Source organism: Larus michahellis, chromosome Z (assembly GCF_964199755.1).
Source record: "Larus michahellis chromosome Z, bLarMic1.1, whole genome shotgun sequence".
NCBI lineage: Eukaryota > Metazoa > Chordata > Aves > Charadriiformes > Laridae > Larus > Larus michahellis.
In genome coordinates, this window is record NC_133930.1 from 30,304,887 (window position 1) to 30,325,371 (window position 20,485).

General features: G+C 40.7%; 1 protein-coding gene across 1 annotated transcript in view; it reads right to left on the reverse strand.

Moving 5' to 3' along the window:
- GLIS3 (GLIS family zinc finger 3) overlaps positions 1-20,485 on the reverse strand; it is a 158,190-nt gene that overhangs the window by 15,694 nt on the left and 122,011 nt on the right. The window contains exons 6-7 of the mRNA XM_074570675.1: positions 11,307-11,448; positions 3,181-3,343 (exon numbers count right to left, since the gene is read on the reverse strand). Coding sequence (XP_074426776.1) covers positions 3,181-3,343; positions 11,307-11,448 — 305 coding nt within the window. The remainder of the gene's footprint in view (positions 1-3,180; positions 3,344-11,306; positions 11,449-20,485) is intronic.

The following is a 20,485-nucleotide window of genomic DNA, read 5'->3' on the forward strand; positions in this document are numbered from 1 at the left end:
GCACTGAGCTCCACGTTAACTATGCCATATAAACCCAAAATTTTTTATCTGGGTTTTAATTAGATTGTTTATTCTGCTTTCTTGAATGCCCATGTCTTCTTTTATTCCAAAAATTAGTGAAAAGGAAGCCAAGTTCATAGTCCTTTTTATACATACGCTTTTGGGTACCATTACCATTTGGTACCATCATTGACCAGTTGCAATATTTCATTATGAGGAGCACTGAAAGTTTGTATCAAAGAGCGGGAACAAACAAAAAAATGTAAATCTGCATTTTCATTATGCACATTCTCTCCTTTCATAAATGAAGTTGCTTCTTGGATCCAAACTCTCTATCTGACTTGCACTCTGTGTACATTGAGTTTTGTACACAGAATGAAAGCAGTGTAAGATGTGTCCCATGTTTGGTTCATTTTCTCACATTAATAAGGCATAATGAGGTCCACACTCTGCCTCCCATCACCTAAGTGGAGAAAGATGTAAAAGAAGCCCTCCAATTATTTCTCTGCCCCACCATGGTACCTGAGGATGTAGGGAAAGTGCTTATTTTCTTCTCCTTCTGTCACTCACAAACCTGAGTCTGCTGTCCGAAATGTGGGGGGCACACGACTGGCCCCCAGAGTCACCAAAGCAGCCAGGCCAGCTTGGACCAGCTTCAGTCCAACAAATCCAGGCTACTGCAGGGGCCAGTGCTGGTCAGCCAGTCCTGGCTCTGGAATGACCCCAGGCAGACACAGCGCGTCAGGAGCCACACAGCATGCGGGGAACAAATCCCCTCTCACACCCCTAAATCCTGCAGTCCTCTCAATGATGAGACTGGGAGAAAGAGGGTGATTCACACCTTTTGAAGATGCTGTCTCTGGCACTTTGTGTACTTAAGCGTTGGTTTGTTCAGTTCACATTTTCACAGCTATCATCACACCCATGAAGTGATGTAAATGACAGCCTACTCACAGGGTCCCAAGGCGAGTGGACTGTATTAGATTTAAGATGCATATTCTGAATTAGTTTTTCTTTTAAACAATTCCCTTAATTTGCAGTATATGTTCCGTAGTCAAACCAACACTGCTGTAATGCTTTGTTTGTTTTCTGTATTTCAATTGCCGTTTGTCACACTATGTAAATGAAGATACTGGCACCTCTGTTTTAATCCAAAGTAGCTCCACGTATGGGAATTAGCACTTAAAGCCTTTTTAGAGAGAGTCTATACAGTTAACGCATGAGAAAGGAGTGTATCACACTATCTTTTTATTATTATTGTTCTGTAGAGTACTAGTATAGTATCCTGATAGTATAGTAATCCTGAGGTCTGTAACGCATTGAGGGACTGAGTGAGTTAAGTCATACTCTAAATGTGTCTGCTATGGTCCTACACCAATAACTGCCTCAGAAATGGGCTAATGAGAAGATCACTGTCCTTCATCATGAAATTTTTACCTGTAATAACCATTGATCTTTCCCTGCCTGTCACCTCGTGCTCTGGCAGTTGTTGGATATAGGTGTTGGGACAGTTCATGCACTGGAGAGAAAACTGTACTGGGGAGGAAAGAAAAGCCTCTGGGTCAGGCAAGAGAGCATGGGCAGCCCCAGAGTTTGTACAGAGGGACAGAGCCAAGGAAAAAGGTTAGGACTGTGTAGCCAGAAGTGGGGAGGAAGGATCAAACCACTAGATAAGCTCCGAAGATCATGAAACAGCAAGCTTCATCTCACAGTGGTGTACAAAAACTCAACAACTTCCAGTGGCTCCAGAACTAGATGAATTCATATGTGCAATCTGAAATCAAAAAAGCACTTCTACCTGTTGTCAGTTCCCTGAGCCATCATGTTCTTCCATCTTCCTGATACAAGGCAGAGTGAGTACTGCTTTCCTCCAAAGAAATTATGCTCATTTATCAGTAACTGAAATCTAATGAATGTTCTTTTCAGGTTTATAATTGGATACTTTTTGCTCTCCAAATTACTGTCATTTTTGTCATTCAAGGAAATTAAACACTTTGAAATACATTAATGAAATACAGAAATTTATCATTTAGAGCACTGAAAAACAGGGAGATTAACAAAATAATGTTTAAGTATCCATATACCTATAGTAAGAATTCAGTATTTTGTGTGATGGTGTTTCTTTCTGACATTTCCACTGAAAACCTATTTGCTTAGACCTCTTCAGTCTTGTGATCTAGTAGACTTCTGGTTCAATGAACCAAGTGGAAATCTATAATACCATATGCTATACAAATAATTGGAAAGATTGTCGAAAATGGTTCAGGAATGTATAAACATGAAAATCAAACCACTTTCAAGCAATTTGTTTTCACATCACTGAAATATCTAAAATCATTGAACCAGCAAAGGTCAAGGAGTTTGTCCCTAGCCAGCATAAAATAAATCCTGACTGTAAATCAAGCTCTCAAACCAGTGAACTAAAAATTCTTTAATTATCTATTCGTCTTAATAAAACGCCAAGAAAAAAATATACCAAGTTCCTACAGAAATGCTTTGTATTGAGAGAATATCGACAGAATATGACTCTCCTACCACAAGCAAACAGAAACATGAATCTCAGGGCCTCCATTCTGTAACGTATGGTTGGGCTCTCCTGAAGTTTAGCGTCCCAGACAGTATGACTTTCCTAGGTCCGGACGTTGGTGGAGATCAAGAGGAGGTTGGAGGAAGTCCCCGAATCACAGAATGGTTTGGGTTGGAAGGGACCTTAAAGATCATCTAGTTCCACCCCGCTACCATGAGCAGGGACACCTCCCACTAGACCAGGCTGCTCAAAGCCCCATCCAGCCTGGCCTTGAACACTTCCAGGGATGGGGCATCCTCAGCTTCCCTGGGCAACCTGTTCCACTACCTCACCACCCTCACAGTAAAGAATTTCTTCCTAATATCCAATCTAAATCTACCCTCTTTCAGTTTGAAACCGTTATCTGTCATCCTATCATTACAACCCCCGATGAAGTGTAATGGAGATGCATGGAAAGCGTCCCTGCCTAGGCTGGGATAACAGCCCCTTTCATCTCTCCTTCCGCTCCTAAACCCATACCCAGAACAACCGTTACCCAGGGGCTGCCACCAGTGACTTTCTGCACAGTGACAATTCAGTTTCTACCCACCCTGGTGGCTCTGAAGGCAGTCCTGCCCCAGGCTCTGTGTGGGAAAAGCAGGGGCTGGTCTTACCTCTCTGAGTCCGCAGATGAGAGAAGAGGTAACTGTGGGGAAGGATGGAGAGGACTACCCTGTACGTTACGTCCTGGGGAAGGGCGGCTGCTGGGGTGGGACAAGGACACTGCCCCAGCTGCTGTTCCACTTCGACTTGTCTGTGTGCTGGGGAACACGGCTGCTGAAAGCAAAAGGAGAGAAATAACCCTCATCAGGCAGGCGACAGATTAACTGACCAAATACTAATGGGTAACACCACACCAAAAGCTGTAGTGCCAATTCTTAGCAACTGACTGTTTTTTCTCAAGTGTTATTTTCTGTCTGAAGGGAAGAAAAAAAAAACCCACATTAAAAAAAACACCTAAATAACCTTTGCTACTCCCAAATGCCACCTTCATAAAATGAGCCATGACATAGCTGTGCTCCTTGTCTTGGGAATTTTGTCTGAATAAGGCTGAAAATTTTCTGTAGCTTTCTGTTGTGGAAGAGGTGGCAAACAGTGCCTAAGATATATATTTTTAGAGCTAGTGAACAGAAAGCACAGTTTCATAAATAGTGAAATACTTTCTACGTTTTCCTCTCAGCTGCAAAAATCCCCAATTTCTTAAAAGGTCAACCCAAACTCAAATATTGCTGTTATTGTCTCCAGACTCCCTAGGAATTTAAAACTAGCATTAACAGTTTCATCATTTTCTATAAGCTTGCTCTTGTATACATTCCAAATAAGGAAACGTTCTTGATGATTAAACAAAAAGCGACACAGGACTCCATCCTCCTAAATAGTTGACCGCAAATCCTGTAACCTCATTTTCAGAAGTTCTTTATATCAGGCAGTCAGAAGCTAAGACACTGATTACTAAATCCTTCTAAAAATCCCGCTACTCACTTATTTTTATTGACATCTGTGTCAGGTATCTTATATCAACGTTGAATGGCAGCCAAATACATGCTCTTAAATATTTTATGAACCCCGAGAATGAACTAGATAGGTTGTCTATGACATGAAAATGATCTCTCACTGTTTGGCTGTCATATCTTCCAGTCTCTTTATAAAAAAGTTTTGTTTAGCCTAGTTTACAGAATAAAATTCTACCTATAAAACTTATGTTATGTTAGTGAATATGTTGGAGCTAATGATTCAAATTTATTGACAAAATCCTAGAATTTAAACTAGTTCCCCAAAGGGCATTGTCACTTGTAAAAGATCCTTCTAGGCTAAAACACCTGCATGGATGCTGCAGTCCTAGCAGAACACTACTTTAGGAGTAACCCCACCATAGATCGTCTCCAAGAAAATGATTTCACAGGTCACAATTTTGAACGTTGCTACCCAAGATTAAAAGGGTAAAAAGTCCACTCATCTCCCAAGTCCTCAGCCTATTTCTGGAAAGCCTCTATTTAGCCTCACAAGTCAGCCTTTGTGACATACTAGCTATTCACCAGACTAAGGCAGAGTTAAGGAAAGGCTCCGGAGTTTAATTATGCTGTAGCCTCATTAAAGAGCAGTCCTGGAATCTTTCAGCTGGTGGAAATGACAGAGAGTGCAAGATGACAGACAGGAAATCACTTTGTGAATAAAAACACCTAATATAGATGCTGCAGAGGTAATGTAAAAGTTTAGGCAAAGCTGGCATGAGCCACACATGCGCAGGCAAAGATGGAGGAGTGGAGGCTGCCCTGCCACGTGGCCAGGAGGACCAACGAAAATGCCTGTGTATATCCTTGGCACTAGCATCTCCCGTTTCCTAATTCTTATATGGACCAGAGCCTCTTAATCACAAACAAAGTGTCAGAAAGCCTCTGACAGTAGAAGGCTTCCCAAACCTTGAGAGGTACAGAGGATGCAGATCCCACAGGGAGATGAGACATCACCTATGCCAGCAGAGTGACTCACTAAGAAAGGGCTGAGGAAGAAGCCCCCCTAAGACAGGGGAAGGCAGCTTTTGTTGTTTTTTTCCCACTTTGCTCATGCACACCAAAAGTCAGTCTCTCCGCACCCGTCTCTCAGAGTAGCATCAAGACAAATGCAGGGGGGGAAACAAAGAAATGACCTTTTGAACTTATTATTTTAGGCTTACATGCAGTGTGGAAGAAAATACTGGAAAACAACCAAATGCACATTCTGGCAGAATAATCAGAGAGAATATTTAGCAAATTAGTACATTGCAAAGGAAAACCCTGATTATCTAAATAAAAACAGAGACTATTTAAGTTATTACTTGCAAATATAGGGTAACTTTCATTTTTCTATGTGAAAAACATTAAAATGTATAAGAAAAAACAACGACTTAGTTTCCCGGTACTGTGATCTTTGAGTTTAAAATGAGGTTTTTTTTGAGTCTGTGGTTGATTAGGAGTAAAAAGGCTGGACTATGACTGGGTTTCCAGCATAAGGTAACAACAGGTGTTCTTCCTTGTCATACCTGTGCTTCTGCCACAACCATGATAAGGATTTCAGGCACGTATTTTCTAAGCTGTGCTTGCACATTTCTAGCTGGTTCAGGCTGCAGTGGTAGCACAGGTTCCTACAGCACTGCCCAAGGCCTGGTGACTCTGTCCCCTCGAAAAGGTTATCTGCAGCCAGGCACAAGCAACCATCTGTCCTTTCTCTGCACTGGAGCAACCTAAAGCCCACTGCAATATTCACCCTCATATCAGTATCTGCTACGGTAGTACCTTTTGGCTAGGTTTCCTAGCAATTTCTCTGTATTTTTTTTCTGTTTCTGATGAAGAGACAGTGCACAGTGTAAAGGAAGAGCGAACCGTGGCAGGGACTAGAGGGGCAGGTAGGGTATCTAAGGAAGAAAAAGCATGCATGTTAGCTGCAAAAACACATTTCTGTACACGGGGTATGCTACATGATCACAGCATGACAGAGGAGCCTACCTGGTCTCCCACAGTGCCTTGTAATGAAGCCTCCAAGAGCAGCACCGTGAATGATGGTGTGGGAGACAATATAACACCCGCAGGCAGTGCAACACGTGTTTTGTCAGTGCTGCTTCTTGATGCATAGGGGTACTGTTGCTGACAAAAGCACCTCCGTGGGCACCTAATGAAGTGAAATTGCAATGCTGGCAGCTGCCTCCCAGTGGAAATGCTACTATTAAAACTTCCTGGTGTAGACACGGTGTTGGTCCAAGCTACTACCTGAATCTTGTAAATACCAGTTGAAGGGAAGCATAGTCTGCCACTGGCAGTCTACTGGCAGTCAATAAATATAGGCAGTGACAGGTCATTTCTTACGAGACTGGCAGAAAACGTTGGACACTAAGAAAGTGCCAGATAACTTGACGACTTTTTCTTGGGAGCTGTGTGTGTGGCAAGCTTTTCTACTGGTTTAGCTGTTAAATGTGAGCTACTTCCTCAAAGTGCTGGCAGGAAATATCTACACAAAGGAATGTCTTTTCAGTGCCTGATCCCGTTAAACACCTGATTTGAATGGTATGAAACAGACCAAATGTTCGTGGCAACCAGCATGCTCGCTGACTCCAATATAGCACCACTAGGCAGGTCCACACTGAAAGATGCAGAATTAAGTGTACGTATTACTTAACAAAAAGGCTTCCTACAACAAGGCTTTTCTCCCTATCAACACAAGATAACTAACACACTTCCAGTAATTTTTTAAAGATTCAGACATGCTGAAAAAAACCACCCATCCAAACCCAAAAAATCCCCCAAACCAAAATGAAACAAAGAATTGTTGATGCTGTTCATCTGTATCACTTAAAAAACCCAACCTACACCACAATTTGCAACACGGATATAACCTGTTAATTCTGAATGTGAACCTTGGACTGGATTACACACACAGAGAGTGAAGAGCCATGCTTTCATTTCTGGAATCTCATCACAAATCAATTTATCAACACATAAGAATTTTCCACGAGAACATCTCTGCAAAGGTTTCTCTATGAGCAGTTAAATTCACATGCATTCTTATAATGCATAGGAGCAAATTAGGTGGTTGGAAGAGAAAAAGCTCTTTCTGAATAAGATTCCTTTAAAAAAAAGACAGAAAAGAAGCATTAAAAAAGTTACAGAATCCAAAGCCTAAAAAAAAATATTTTTTTTTAAATGAAGCCAGAAACCTGTAGTTTCATGGAACATTTTTTAAATGCAGAAGAATCACCCTCTTCTTTGCAAATTACCACCAATGGTATAATTTACTATCTTGGATTTATTACTGTCAAATCAGCACTCTTGTCAATCTACTTCTGCCGCTAAAATACCTCTCCTCTTACTACTGCCAGCAGGAATTTGGAGTGGGGCTGAGAATTCTTTCCATATAGAATAAGATAGTGTGAATGTTCCATTTTGTAGCTTTTTTTTTATTTTTATTTGTGTTTTATTTATATTTATTCATTTTCATTTATTTTTATTTATTTAATAGTGTTTTAATTCCTATATTTAACCTTCCATTTCTATAAGCAATATGTATGCCGCCCTTGAGAACAAGGGATTTACTCGTGCATGGAAGGAAAAATCTGAAATGCTCTTTGCACTTAGGAGCATCACCTCCTTATATTCTCCCTCTCACCTCCCCTAGGGAGCCCATACTTCCCTACAGGATTCTGTGGCCAGGAATATGTGGGCGCGTACTGTCCTGCTGTGTTGAGCCGTAAGTGGTAAGCCCAGCAAATGTAAAACATGCTGCCTGTGTTGCCTTGATCCTGCCCAGCTCATCGGTAAATCTGAAGACTTTTTGTCTTCAGTCCAGTGTGCATGGAACTTAAGAAGCCATCAGGCATTAAGAAGTGGAGCAGAAGTCAAAATCACACTATGCAGATAATAAGCCTGTCTCCAGAGTGGGTCTGTCATATAGACCATCTCCATTGATGGTCTCTGTATTTTTCTTCAGATGTTCTGCAGGTAGATCAGAGATACTGAAGGCATCCAAGTACTGGAGGCACCTAGAAAACTGGAGAGTTTACAAAGTCTGCCCACTCAAGAGGAGGCCACAAAGATGCTCAGAGGGCTGGAGCACCTCTCCTATGAAGACAGGCTGAGAGAGCTGGGGTTGTTCAGCCTGGAGAAGAGAAGGCTCCAGGGAGACTTTATATTAGCTTTCCAGTGTCTGAAGGGGGGCCTACAAGAAAGCTGGAGAGGGACTTACAGGGGCATGTAGTGATAGAAGAAGGGGTAATGGCTTCAAAAGTGTAGATTTCTATTAGATATTAGGACAAAATTCTTTACTCTGAGTGTGGTGAGGCACTGGAACAGGTTGCCCAGAGAAGTTGTGGATGCCCCATCCCTGGAAGTGTTCAAGGCCAGGCTGGATGGGGCTTTGAGCAGCCTGGTCTAGTGGGAGGTGTCCCTGCCCAGGGCAGGGGGGGTGGAAATAGGTGATCTTTAAGGTCCCTTCCAACCCAAACCATTCTATGATTCTATGCTTGGTTAACTTTAGACCTGTAAATGTAATTTTGTGTTAGTTTTAAGCAAAGGACCTGTCATGTTACCTCACTGTATTAATAAGATTATACTCAGTTCAGATTTCTTTTATGAAGTCATAAAAGCCACAATAAAAAACATTTATGCAGTCTTTATTCTTAAGTAATAGATACATAATCAAAAAGATTTAATTGTATTTCATCTAAATATATCTGCGTTTGCAGTTTCTGTACTTTCACAGTACAGAGAAATGGTGATCATTAGAGGCATTGTTGTACTATGGTAAGTGGAAATGGATCAACATCTAAATGTCTACTTTTGCCATCTCTTACATATTTTTAATAGTTTGCTTTCAAACATTTATTCTGTAGATCTCTTAGGAAAGGATAAAACCTACCTTTGCTTTAAATGTGCATAAACGATAAGAAAAGTAACCTTCAAGTGAGAAAAGTTTGATTTGACAGCATTGGAAGAATGGAAATCTATTCCTGTTTCTACTGGAAAAATAGCACAGACACATTTCAGCTAATATGCTGTCTCTAACAGTTCCCAGTAAACACTACATATTTTATTTTTCAGAAAAGTCTCAAAGTTTTTCTTTATGTTTAGAAAAAATGTTGTTTTCAGAGAAGTTGAAAGGTAGCTTCTCTAAAGCAGGACACTAAGCTTTCATATGTTTTGCTTTTCTCTCCTTGGGGCATGAATAATTTTCATGTTGCTATTTCAATAAAATAATTCCCTCCCTGTAGGAGTTATCTCACTTATTCACATAGTATATTATTATGTAGCAGCTCTGATGAGTAGTTAATGAAACAATTCATTTCAACTGGATTGGGTGGCTGTCAAAATGAAGTGACATGGTTTCATCTGTACCTAACATAATACCCTCAGTTAATTGATGTGAAACAACACAAGCAAACTAGGAGAGATTTGTCAAGTTATAGATGGCTGTGAACACATGTAAGGGAAAGCAGTTTATTACTTACAGAGAAATTAATGCTGATAAAAGTATGTTGCGTAATACTATAAATATTACTGCACAATAGGAAGCAGTGCCAAGTAACAAAAAACCAAAATAAATTACTATATCAAAGAACATCCATAGCTACTAATGGTGTAAACCCCAAGTATTGAAAGACAAGGTGTGAATGAGATTACAAAAAGTAATGCCACAGTCTCAGAAGCTGTCTATGGGACGTCACGACTGCAGACAATTGCCAGCTAAGTGCTGGCTGGAGGCAACGGCTTTACTTGCCTTAGGATCCTGACAAGCCATGGGGCAGCAGTTTGTTCAAGCTGCTAACAGCCTAGGTTTAGATTCACACAGCAACCAGAGTTTGATGCTCAATCATAGTCTGGAAGACAGACTGGTGAAAGGGCTGAGGGCTCAACAGATTCCAGTGGAAATCTCTGTGAGAATGTCCTCAGTTTCTTGAAAACCTGGTCTCAAATCATCTGGCACGCTGTCCCCACCCAGCTTCCATCCTATCTAGGGGTTTGAAAGCAAAAGGAAAAGCAGAGTCTTGTATTATCGCTCCGTTTTGCACATTACACTGGGTAATGCCAGTAAATTATTTTTTAAATCTCAGCATTCCTCACTATCAAGCTCCCTCTCAAAGTACACTATAAAATAAGCAACTGTAACCAACACCACATCGCCAGAGGTTCCCTGGCCAAAACCAGATCTTTAAAATCTGAAATTTCCTTTAGCTTTCAAATAATAGATGCCACACTCAGCCTATACTCAGAATAGGACATTTAAAAGTTAACAGCATACAAGTAATACTAACTACTTAATAAATTAGGGTACAGTCAATCACAGCTTTAAATTTCCTTATTTTTGTCATAGAAACAGACATAATCACCAACTAGATTGCAGCTCACTACAGCCTTGACATGTTATAGAATTGATAGGTTTACAAGCCTCTCAGTAGAGTAAAACCACTTATTGAAGTGGCCACTTCATATAATGCCATTTTCAGCACTGCAATTCTTCCACTTCCTACCTCTCGTTCTCAATTAAAAGTTGAACTGCGGAAAGATGTAATGCATTCTGCTTGAAAGTTAAAAACAGATGTCTTACAACTACTAAAATACTGCATTAAAAAATGTTAACATCCTGCCCATCATTGTCTTGAGCTTTGAGATGTATTATCACTCATAACTTAACAAATGTTTCAAATTTAGCTGAAATGTGAACAACAATTGTACATTTATCCAGGTATGACAGAGTTAGGTATTTTAATATGAAAATCTCAGATACTTAACTGAAACAATAAATTAGGATTATCACATTTATAGCATAAATGTGTTTATCGCTGTATTTATACTCTTAATATGAGAACTCCTAATGCAGCATTTAAGTTCAGTAATGTAGATCTATCGGAAAACTATATGATCCATGAATAAGGAAGAGGAAAAATACTCCTTTGATTTTAAATGAAGCGTAATGAATTCCAGATGTCTACAAGGAATGGTAGAAGTGAATTGCTAGCAGAAGTCAAATGCCTATAGAGCAAAAATATTGCTCTTTGTGGCAGTAGGTCTTTTCATGGATAAAATATGATTTGTCCTGCCTCCCTTCAAAAATTGTGTAAAAATCTGTTCAAAATCTATCTTTTTATATTACTTTGCAGATTCTATCCTTGTCACGAGATTGACATCAATTTTAGAGTACATCTTTCTCTGCAAAATCATCCCTAATCTTAAGTGAGCAATAATAAGGCAGGCTGTTTATCTGTCTTTTTCTATACCTGGGTAAATATCGTGAGCAGGCCCTGGAGAGTGTCCCATGGTATTATCTGCAGCATCATGCGGTGACGGGGGTGGCTGGAGGGGCTGGATTGTGAGGCAGTCAGTCAGGATGTCCTGGCCAAGCTCTAAGCTTGATCGCAACTGAAACACATAGGACAAAAAAGGAGAGATGATTATAATATGGACAAAAAAAAAAAGGAAATAAATCACAAAAATCCTTAAGATACTGAAAAATTACAATGAAGAAACATTGAAGGCTTAGAGAAAGAAATGGAGCACAAGCAGAATTCTTCTCTGTTAAATCCTGGTTAACATCCTTCCATTTAGGAGGCATTTTTCAAATCTGAGGAAGGAAACTCTTCAGATGCTCAACAAGACGGTACTCAGGAAGAGGGCTACTTGTACAAATAGGACCTTAGACAGATGGACTTAGGCGTGTTCTCTTGTCACGCACTGCAAAAGAGAGAAGAGCGTCCTGATTCATGGAAAATGGAGACTTACCAAATGTCTGACATCTCTTACATCAACAGAAGGATACTACAAAAAAACGGAAATATTTTCCTCCTGGTTTAGTGCCCTGAGCTGGCTCACTGAAGGACCAGAAAAGCAAAGGTGCTTGTGGCAGTGGAAACGAGGGACTGGGAGTGAGCAGACTGGAGTGGGATCATTCAAGATGGTCAGCATGGAAGTGGTATCACTCTATATGGTCTAAAGATGTCTAGCGACCACGTTGTTAAAGTGACTAGGATTGTATTTGTTTCACATTATGGCTGAACTGATCTGAAAGTGAGTGCTCTGTCACTGACTAATCCCAGCTGCATGCACAGCCACTTGCCTGGTACCTGATCCACCAACAGCAAGTCTGTTTATCTGGCTGATCCAGCAGAAAATTCACACTGCAAACAATTAATAAACAAATTCATAAGAAGAGTTTTCCTTTGGATGAAATTGGATGCACAGTCTCATCCTGAGGCTACAATACAATACCGTGAAAAAATACAATTAAAAAAAAATACCCCCAAACCAAAATAAGGATAAGGAAAAAAGCCTGCTGCAGCACCCTGACATAAAGCTGTCCTAGCTGTAATGCAAAACTGCACCCTGAGGTTTATGGCAGATGGATGCTGCTGCAGGCTGCTGGGATTGCTGCCTGTCCTACCCCCCTGCCTCATGTTACTGTTATATATAAGAAAAATTTGCCTGTTCCTTACGGCCATCTCGACTCACAGGCTGGTGTATTCATTCGAAAGCATGAAAAAGGAGGGTCTATGCTCATATGCATGTGGGCCACTGCAGTGGCTGAGATGCAGATATACATCCTGTCCTATCACCCATGCTGATGAAGAGATGGTTCATGCAGCACGATGGACAGAAACCTGACCTAGTGCAGCAGGATTTGCTGCATCCATGCGTCAGAGTCCCAAGAAGCAAATCTCACAGATGCCTTCTCTCTGATGCCATGAAAGGTGAGCAGGTAACAGTGACTAGTACATAACCTAGCACCTCTAACAAACTCCTAAGGGGAGGAAGAGCAACAACATGAGAAATTTCTGTCCATCCTGTACTCAGAAATGAAGTAAGAAGAGGCAGTGATTCTGAATGCAAATGTAGAAAGACCCATTGTTGTGCCACAAGATGCTGATAATCATCCAAATGACTTCTGATGATCAGATGTGCATTAGTATAGAACTGTTGCAACTGAGTGGAGAGTTGGTCTTACGCATCATAAGCACCTGAGGTAGGGTGACTGTAATAAAGAGATACAACACAGCCTATGATACCTATGCACAGACTATGCATGCTGCAGATTATTCCTTCTCTTAAAATATATAGTGATTCATTATTAAGCCTGAAGGTACACTACCTTTGTGAGGTATATTTGTTATTCTAGAACTTGCTGTTCTAGAATTGTATGGGATTGATGGTGGGAGGCGACAGAGAAAGAAGGTGGAAAGGGAAAAAGGGAAAAAGAAAGGGAGAAATACCTTGACAAATGCTTTTCATTTCTTATCCATATATTTACAATCTATTATAAGTACAAATGTTTCTTCCAGTGGTTGTCTGCTATTATCCACTAATTATTCTGTTTTTACTGCTATCACTAGTAACTTTGATTTTTCATGAAATTAAGTGCATGTGAAATTAAATGGCAGATATATCCAGATTCAAATTCTTACAATTTACATTATTAATCAGCATTGTGTGACTTTACATTTCTATGGAGTCTAATATGAAAATAAATATGGAAAAAATCTGACTTCTATAACAAAATCAGGAGAAATAATAATTAACCGGATTTAACTGCTGCAGCCTGTTGCTTGCTTTGCTCTAAAGACAATGCATTTCTTTTCCAGCCTAGACTGTAGATTTATCAACCCGCTGTAAAAGACAGCTGACATTCTCTTTGAATTCTGTATAAATCATAACCCAGCACAAATCTCCCAGCATCCTGGCTCCTGACACCTTGCTTCCCTCATGATCACTCAGCTGAGCACCAGCACAAACACGCTGAGACTGAAAACTTGACATCTATTTTTGAGAACTACAAGGTTAGAAAGTTACCTTGCTGAAGGATGAAATCAGTAACTGACAATTTTGCCATGCTGAGCACAGAAATTTTCCGTGTGCTGTAATGTAGCCTAAATTTATGCCTGACCAAGGTGCAAATTAACAATCAACTGCTCATCTCACTTATAACTTCCATGAATGAAATATTTGTTCTAAATAATATATTTTCCATTTTAATAGCTCAGTTGTACAGTAGACTTGTGAAGTTTTGTATTTGGAAATCTGAGACATTCCCATTATCACAATGTGGCAGTTTTTTCTAATACACAAAACCAATGACTGTCAGTCATGATTTACCATTGTTTTACTTCTGTGACAATCAACTAATGTTTATCAGCTTTCAGAACAATGGATGGAAATTTTACTCCTGTGCACTTTAGGTATGATTAAATAATTACTCAAGATTAAATGACACAAGAAGTAGTAATGACACAGAAGTAATTAGAAGGGAGTAAGAATCTACATTCTTCAATTTTCAATTTCAATATATCTGAGTCCAAGAACAGAGAGGTCCTATTGATTTGATGCATGACAAAATTTCAGGGAAAATGTCTCCTTAAAAGAAAAGATCATTTGCTTTATATTCCTCTAACCAATGCGTGTTTTATCTGAGATCTGCATGTTTTTGTACAACCCGGCTAGTTTCTTCAGCATTATTCCTGTTCAACAGAAATCAGACACCATCAAGGAAAACATAAGAAAAGTGTGCTTGTGAATACACTTAGTCAGAACAGAAGTAGTTTAGGATTTCTCAACCATTATTAGTTTGTTTCCAACCCACATAAAATAGGATCTTAGTAACTTCAAAACCTTCCTATATGTACTCATATTAATTCTAGTTAATCAGCAAAGCTCAGACTCCTCCAGTCATTCAAACATGTCAGTTATGTCATCAAATCACAGCATTTTACATCTTGCTTTTGTGAAAGCAGGCTTAATGGACTGCACATATGCTGTACACCTTGTAGAGTATTTCCATATGTAAGGCAGACATTGGTTAGAGTCTGTTTTGGTGAAGGTGAGATCTGTGTTTGCCATGCCAAAAAAAACAGAAAAAAAGACAAACACTAAATTCTGCTATGTTTCATTGAGAGGAATTGTTTTACATGAACTGTAATAGCTTTACAAACGTGTTTTTCTTTACGTTGTAAAGCTAAAGAGGAATTTCTGCTATTTACATAGTCTGTGTATTAAGTTTACTAAGTGCTATTTGTCCAGTAGAGAATAAGCCAGTAGTCTTCCACTCATTTTTATTGTCCGTAAGTTAAGCAGTCACTGGGAGAGGAAAGCATGACCTGTCCACATAGAGCTACATATTGTACTAGTTTTTCTGAAGAGGTAGCCAGGACTTAGTATTTTCTTGTACAGTTAGAGTAAAATTACGTCCTGTTAGCATCATGACATTAACAGCACACAGATGTGACCACTAGAAAATTACAAGTTCAATATGAAGCCATGCTGTGTGACAGAGTTTTTTATAGGTTTTTATTACATATAAAAATACACTCATATTATAGGTTTGCTTGCTAGATCATCCCTTTACTCCCGCAGATCAGCTTCAAGGTCCGGTGCTGTCTTGCACAGTACTAAACTTTTTTGACAACAAACAATAGAAGTTTACCCTTGCTGAAAGTTTACACTTGCTAAGTGTCCTAGTTCTTGCCTCTGGAGGCTACAGACATCTCGGGGCAGACAAACAATGCAGACAGAAGGATTTCCTCAATAACTTTTGTTTCCAGTGAGTCATCTGGGCAGGATTTCCAGAGAGCCATGGCATTCCTTATTCTACTAATTGTCTACCGCATCTTTCAGATATGCATGCATGCTATTTTCACCTGCTCTTACATTCTGTTTCAATTAAATGAATTGAAAACACAATAAAACACAATAAAAATCAAGCTAAACTAGCCTATCTGCACAGTAGGGATGTTAGGTTCTGTACAAGAAATAGTTACTTTTGCTCTTCTCAAAGTGTCACCACAAACATTTGAGTTCAAATACAAAAATGGCTTCCATCTTTGCGACCTAGCGTAAATCAGGAGAACACACCTCCTGAAAAAAGTTTTTTTCAGCCTCTCACATTTTAATGAAAAGGACCTGGAACCTACACAGTCGTCTAACTTTGGCAAATTTCAAGTCAAGAAGAAATTCTGATTTTGAAGCAATACTACAAGAAAGGAATCCTACCTTTATTATATATAGAACAGAGAGTTTTCTTTTGATTGGTATTATTCTAATATGAGGAATAGTTTGGTTATCTCCTCATTAAAATGATTTAGAACACTATTTAAAGGGGAAAAACTCCAGCTGGGACAGAGCTGAAAGGAAAGTTTGAATAAAAAAATCAAACTGAGAATCTCACTTTAAAGAAGGGAAGTACAGTTTGTTTGAGTGAGATGTATTGTAAGTTGCCATTTTCTGAAATAAACAAAAGAGCTTGTTCGGTCATACTTCTGTTGAAAACTGTTATTATTTTGCTCTACATACTTGGAAGTAATATGTTTTAATGTAGAAGGCTCCTAAGGATGCTCCTTGTTTTCACAAATTTTGCTTTCATTTTTTTTTCTCATTCTACTCATACAACTGGAAAGCATCTTGTCATACAACTGTATGCAGATACGCGCACGTGCACACACACACATATATATATTACCTATGAGTCTTTCTATTTCATTCTCTTCTTCTTGCAGTTCTAAGAGGCTTGTAGCTGGTTTTTGTGTGAACAGCAATCTAGGAGCTGAGCTGTGCCACTCAAAAGGCAGGAAATAATAATTCTTTTCTGACAGACTGATTTGGAGATAGCTAGTATATGATGTTGCTACACATCAGCTTTTCCAAATAAATGCAGCCTGACAAAGAAACCACTTGTACTGCAGAATGATTTGCTTTCCCTTTTGAAAATAAAGCTGTTTGGCAAATTTTCACATCAGGAGTTGAATAACATGGAACTCATCCACCTGGTACTTCATTTACCACAACTATCTTTTTCTTACTGTCACAGGTGACCAAAAATCGCCATGAAAATCAGTAGATAACATCAGGAATTATTAGTACACAGAAACAAAGATTTTCCGATTTCACATTATTTTTTAAACTCTACATCACCCTTTATATAACACTGGCCTTCACGTTAAATATTTGACTTTGTGTTAATCTCCACTGGAACTTAAGTTCATGCATGTACCAGTTCCTACAAGGAAATACCCCTCTGTTGAAAATAATACCTTGATTAGAGCCTAAGACTAGAACTTTGGCAGCTTTCTAGTAACAGCTCCAGATTATTAGCCTTCAGGCATATGATTTTTACTCCTGCAAAGATTCCTTTGGACATCCCTGTAGCGTTTCATCCACTGTCTGTGAGTTGTCTGTTTAGTGTGTGTGTTTTCTGGCTAGATGGTGATGTGAAGTGCTGGCTGGGCTTGACCTGACAATTTTCGGAGTTCCTACAGCCTCCCATTTGTAAAAATTGTAAAAATTGTAGAATTTGTAAAAACCCAACCTGAAACAGAAATGCCCATTTCTGTTTCAGGTTGGGTATTTTCTTGTTGTTAAAGTCCTAATTCAGCTTACAGTGTAGTCTCAGAAATAACAGTGTCAGCAGATGGGGCAGAGCTCTTCAGCACGAGGAGGAAACAAATGGGCAGATGAAGGCCCTCCTAATACGAGGACTGCCAGTGAAGCCAGTATATCATTGCTTCAGGAGAAGTACTAAGGACTCCAAAATCAGTCCCTGCCAGTGCAGGCCAGCTGCCAATACCCACCTCCAGCAGTGTGAAATCTGCATGCCAACGATGGTTTCACAGGAGGTCCCAGCCTGAACAGGGACACTCAATGAGGACAGTTAAAGACTTGAAGGGTGTTTGAGCTGCTGTCAGGGCACTTAACTGCAGCCTCTTAGGCATCCTTTACACAGCTTCAATCTTGCTTGCTGGTGATCATATACTGGTGATGCTTAAGTAGCATCATGTACGGGATAGCACATTTAAAGCCCAGACTGAAGTGTGACTGCATAATGAGAATCATAGAATTATAGAATCATAGAATCATTTAGGTTGGAAAAGGCCTTTAAGGTCAGCAAGTCCAACCATTAACCTAGCACTGCCCTGCCCACCACTAAACCATGTCTAAGTGCCATGTCTACGCATCTTTTAAATAACTCCAGGGATGGTGACTCAACCACTTCCCTGGGCAGCCTGGTCCAATGAAGAAATTTTTCCTAATACCCAAGCTAAACCTCCTCTGATGCAACTTGAGGCCATTTCCTCTCATCCTGTCACTTGCTACTTGGGAGAAGAGACCTTACTACAACCTCCTTTCACATACTTATAGAGAGCAATAAGATCTCCCCTCAGCCTCCTTTTCTCCAGGCTAAACAACCCCAGCTCTCTCAGCCGCTCCTCATAAGACTTGTGCTCTAGACCCTTCACCAGTTTCATTGCTCTTCTTTGGACATGCTCCAGCACCTCAGTGTCTTTATTGCAGTGACGGGCCCAAAACACAGTATTCAAGGTGTTGCCTCACTAGTGCAGAGTACAAAGGGACAATCACTTCTGTAGCCCTGCTGGCCACACTATTCCTGATACCAAGTCAGGATGCTATTGGCCTTCTTGGCCACCTGGGCACACTGCTGGCTCATATTCAGACGTCTGTCGACCAACACCTCCAGGTGTTGGTCCTTTTCCGCCAGTCAGCTTTCCAGCCACTCTTCCCCAAGCCTGTAGCGCTGCATGGGGTTGTTGTGACCCAAGTGCAGGACCCGGCACTTGGCCTTGTTGAACCTCAAACCGTTGGTCTCAGCACATCAATCCAGCCTATCCAGATCCCTCTGTAGAGCCTTCCTACCCTCAAGCAGATCAACACTACAGCCTAACTTGGTGTCATCTGCAAACTTACTCAGGGTGCATTCAATCCCCTTGTCCAAATGATTGATAAAGATATTAGACAGAACTGGTCCCAGTAATAAGCCCTGGGAACACCACTTGTGACCACCACCAACCGGATTTAACTCCATTCACCACCACTCTTTGGGCCTGGCCAAACAGCCAGTTTTTTAACCAACAAGGAGTACGCCTGTCCAAGCCATGAGCAGCTGGTTTCTCCAGGAGAACACTGTGGGAAACCATGTCAACGGCTTTACTAAAGTCTAGTTAGACAACATCCACAGCCTTTCCCTCACCCACTTAGTGGGTCATCTTGTTGTAGAACGAGATCAGGTTAGTCAAGCAGGACCTGCCTTTCATAAAGCCATGCTGACTGGTCCTGGTTGCCTACTTGTTCTGTCTGTGCCACATGCTGGCACTCAAGATGACCTGCTTCATAACCTTCCCAGACACCAAAGTCAGACTGACAGGCCTGTAGTTCCCCTCATCCTCTGTCCGGCCCTTCTTGTGGATGGGTGTCACATTTGCTAACCTGTAGTCAAGTGGGATCTCTCTGGTTAGACAGGACTGCTGGTAAATGATGGAAAGTGGCTTCGTGAGCACTTCTACCAGCTCCCTCAGTACCCTTGAGTGGATCCCATCAGGCCCCATAGACTTGTGTGTGTCTAAGTTCCAGCCAAAGCTCTCTGTTCAGCCACGCTGGTCTTCTTCCCAGCCAGTTCATCTTCTAGCACATAGGAATGGCCTGCTTCTCCCCCTTTAAGATTTCTTTCTTGAAGAATAGACAGCCTTCCTGGACCCCTTTGCCCTTCAGGACTGCCTCCCAAGGCACTATGTCAACCAGGCTGCTAAAGAAAGAAGGGTTCCTGCTCTCTCAAGCCCGCCTTCATGCATAGGCTGTGGCAGGGAAGTGAAGACACACAAATGCAGAAAAGGATATTGTTTGCTACCAAAAATGAACCTGAAGAATACAAAATGCTATGGGCATGTGCTGACAGCTGTTTACAGATTTTGAGACAATTTGGATTTTTTTTATCATGTGTGTAAAAGCAACGAGGGTGACGGCACTTATTCCTTGTGATGCACTTTTCAACACATCATGCTGCTGAAGCTCACAGGAGTACCTGCTCAGGGCAGAAACCAAGTGCAAGGAGGAATCATGATGTGAAATAGCAAATGTTAACATCAGAGTGAACGAACAATCCCCTGGTTATAACAACTGCCACCGCACCATGAAAAACATAGTGGGGTTCCGATGTTTCTTCTTCCCTGGAGAGCAGAGCTCTACGTGCACCAGTGGCAAAGCATGTCGTCCACAATGGAGCTTCCTTGTGAGGCACGACTCCTGCATCCCACCACAGCGCACATCACTGCTGCTGCAGCAGCTGGGGCTGGGGGGGTGTCAGCCACAGCCAGTCCTCCATTGCATTCAGGGTCTGTTTTCCTGTTTCTCACTGACCACACTCAAAAGAACTGGTCATTCGTAGTCTCAAAAGTTTTCCAACAAATTGTATGACTAAATTCCTTAAACACTGCTGCCCGTTCGTAATCCCTTTCTGCCAACATCCCTTTCAGGAAAAATTGCTGCACGCCATGGTGCCTGATTTATATTTCATTTTGAAAACAGGAAGTAAAGGGATTAAAGTTGGGGATTAAAACACTTACTCTTCACTGCATTTTTTCTGCAGAATAGTTTCTTCGTTGCCATGGGCACTGCTTACTGACCCTTA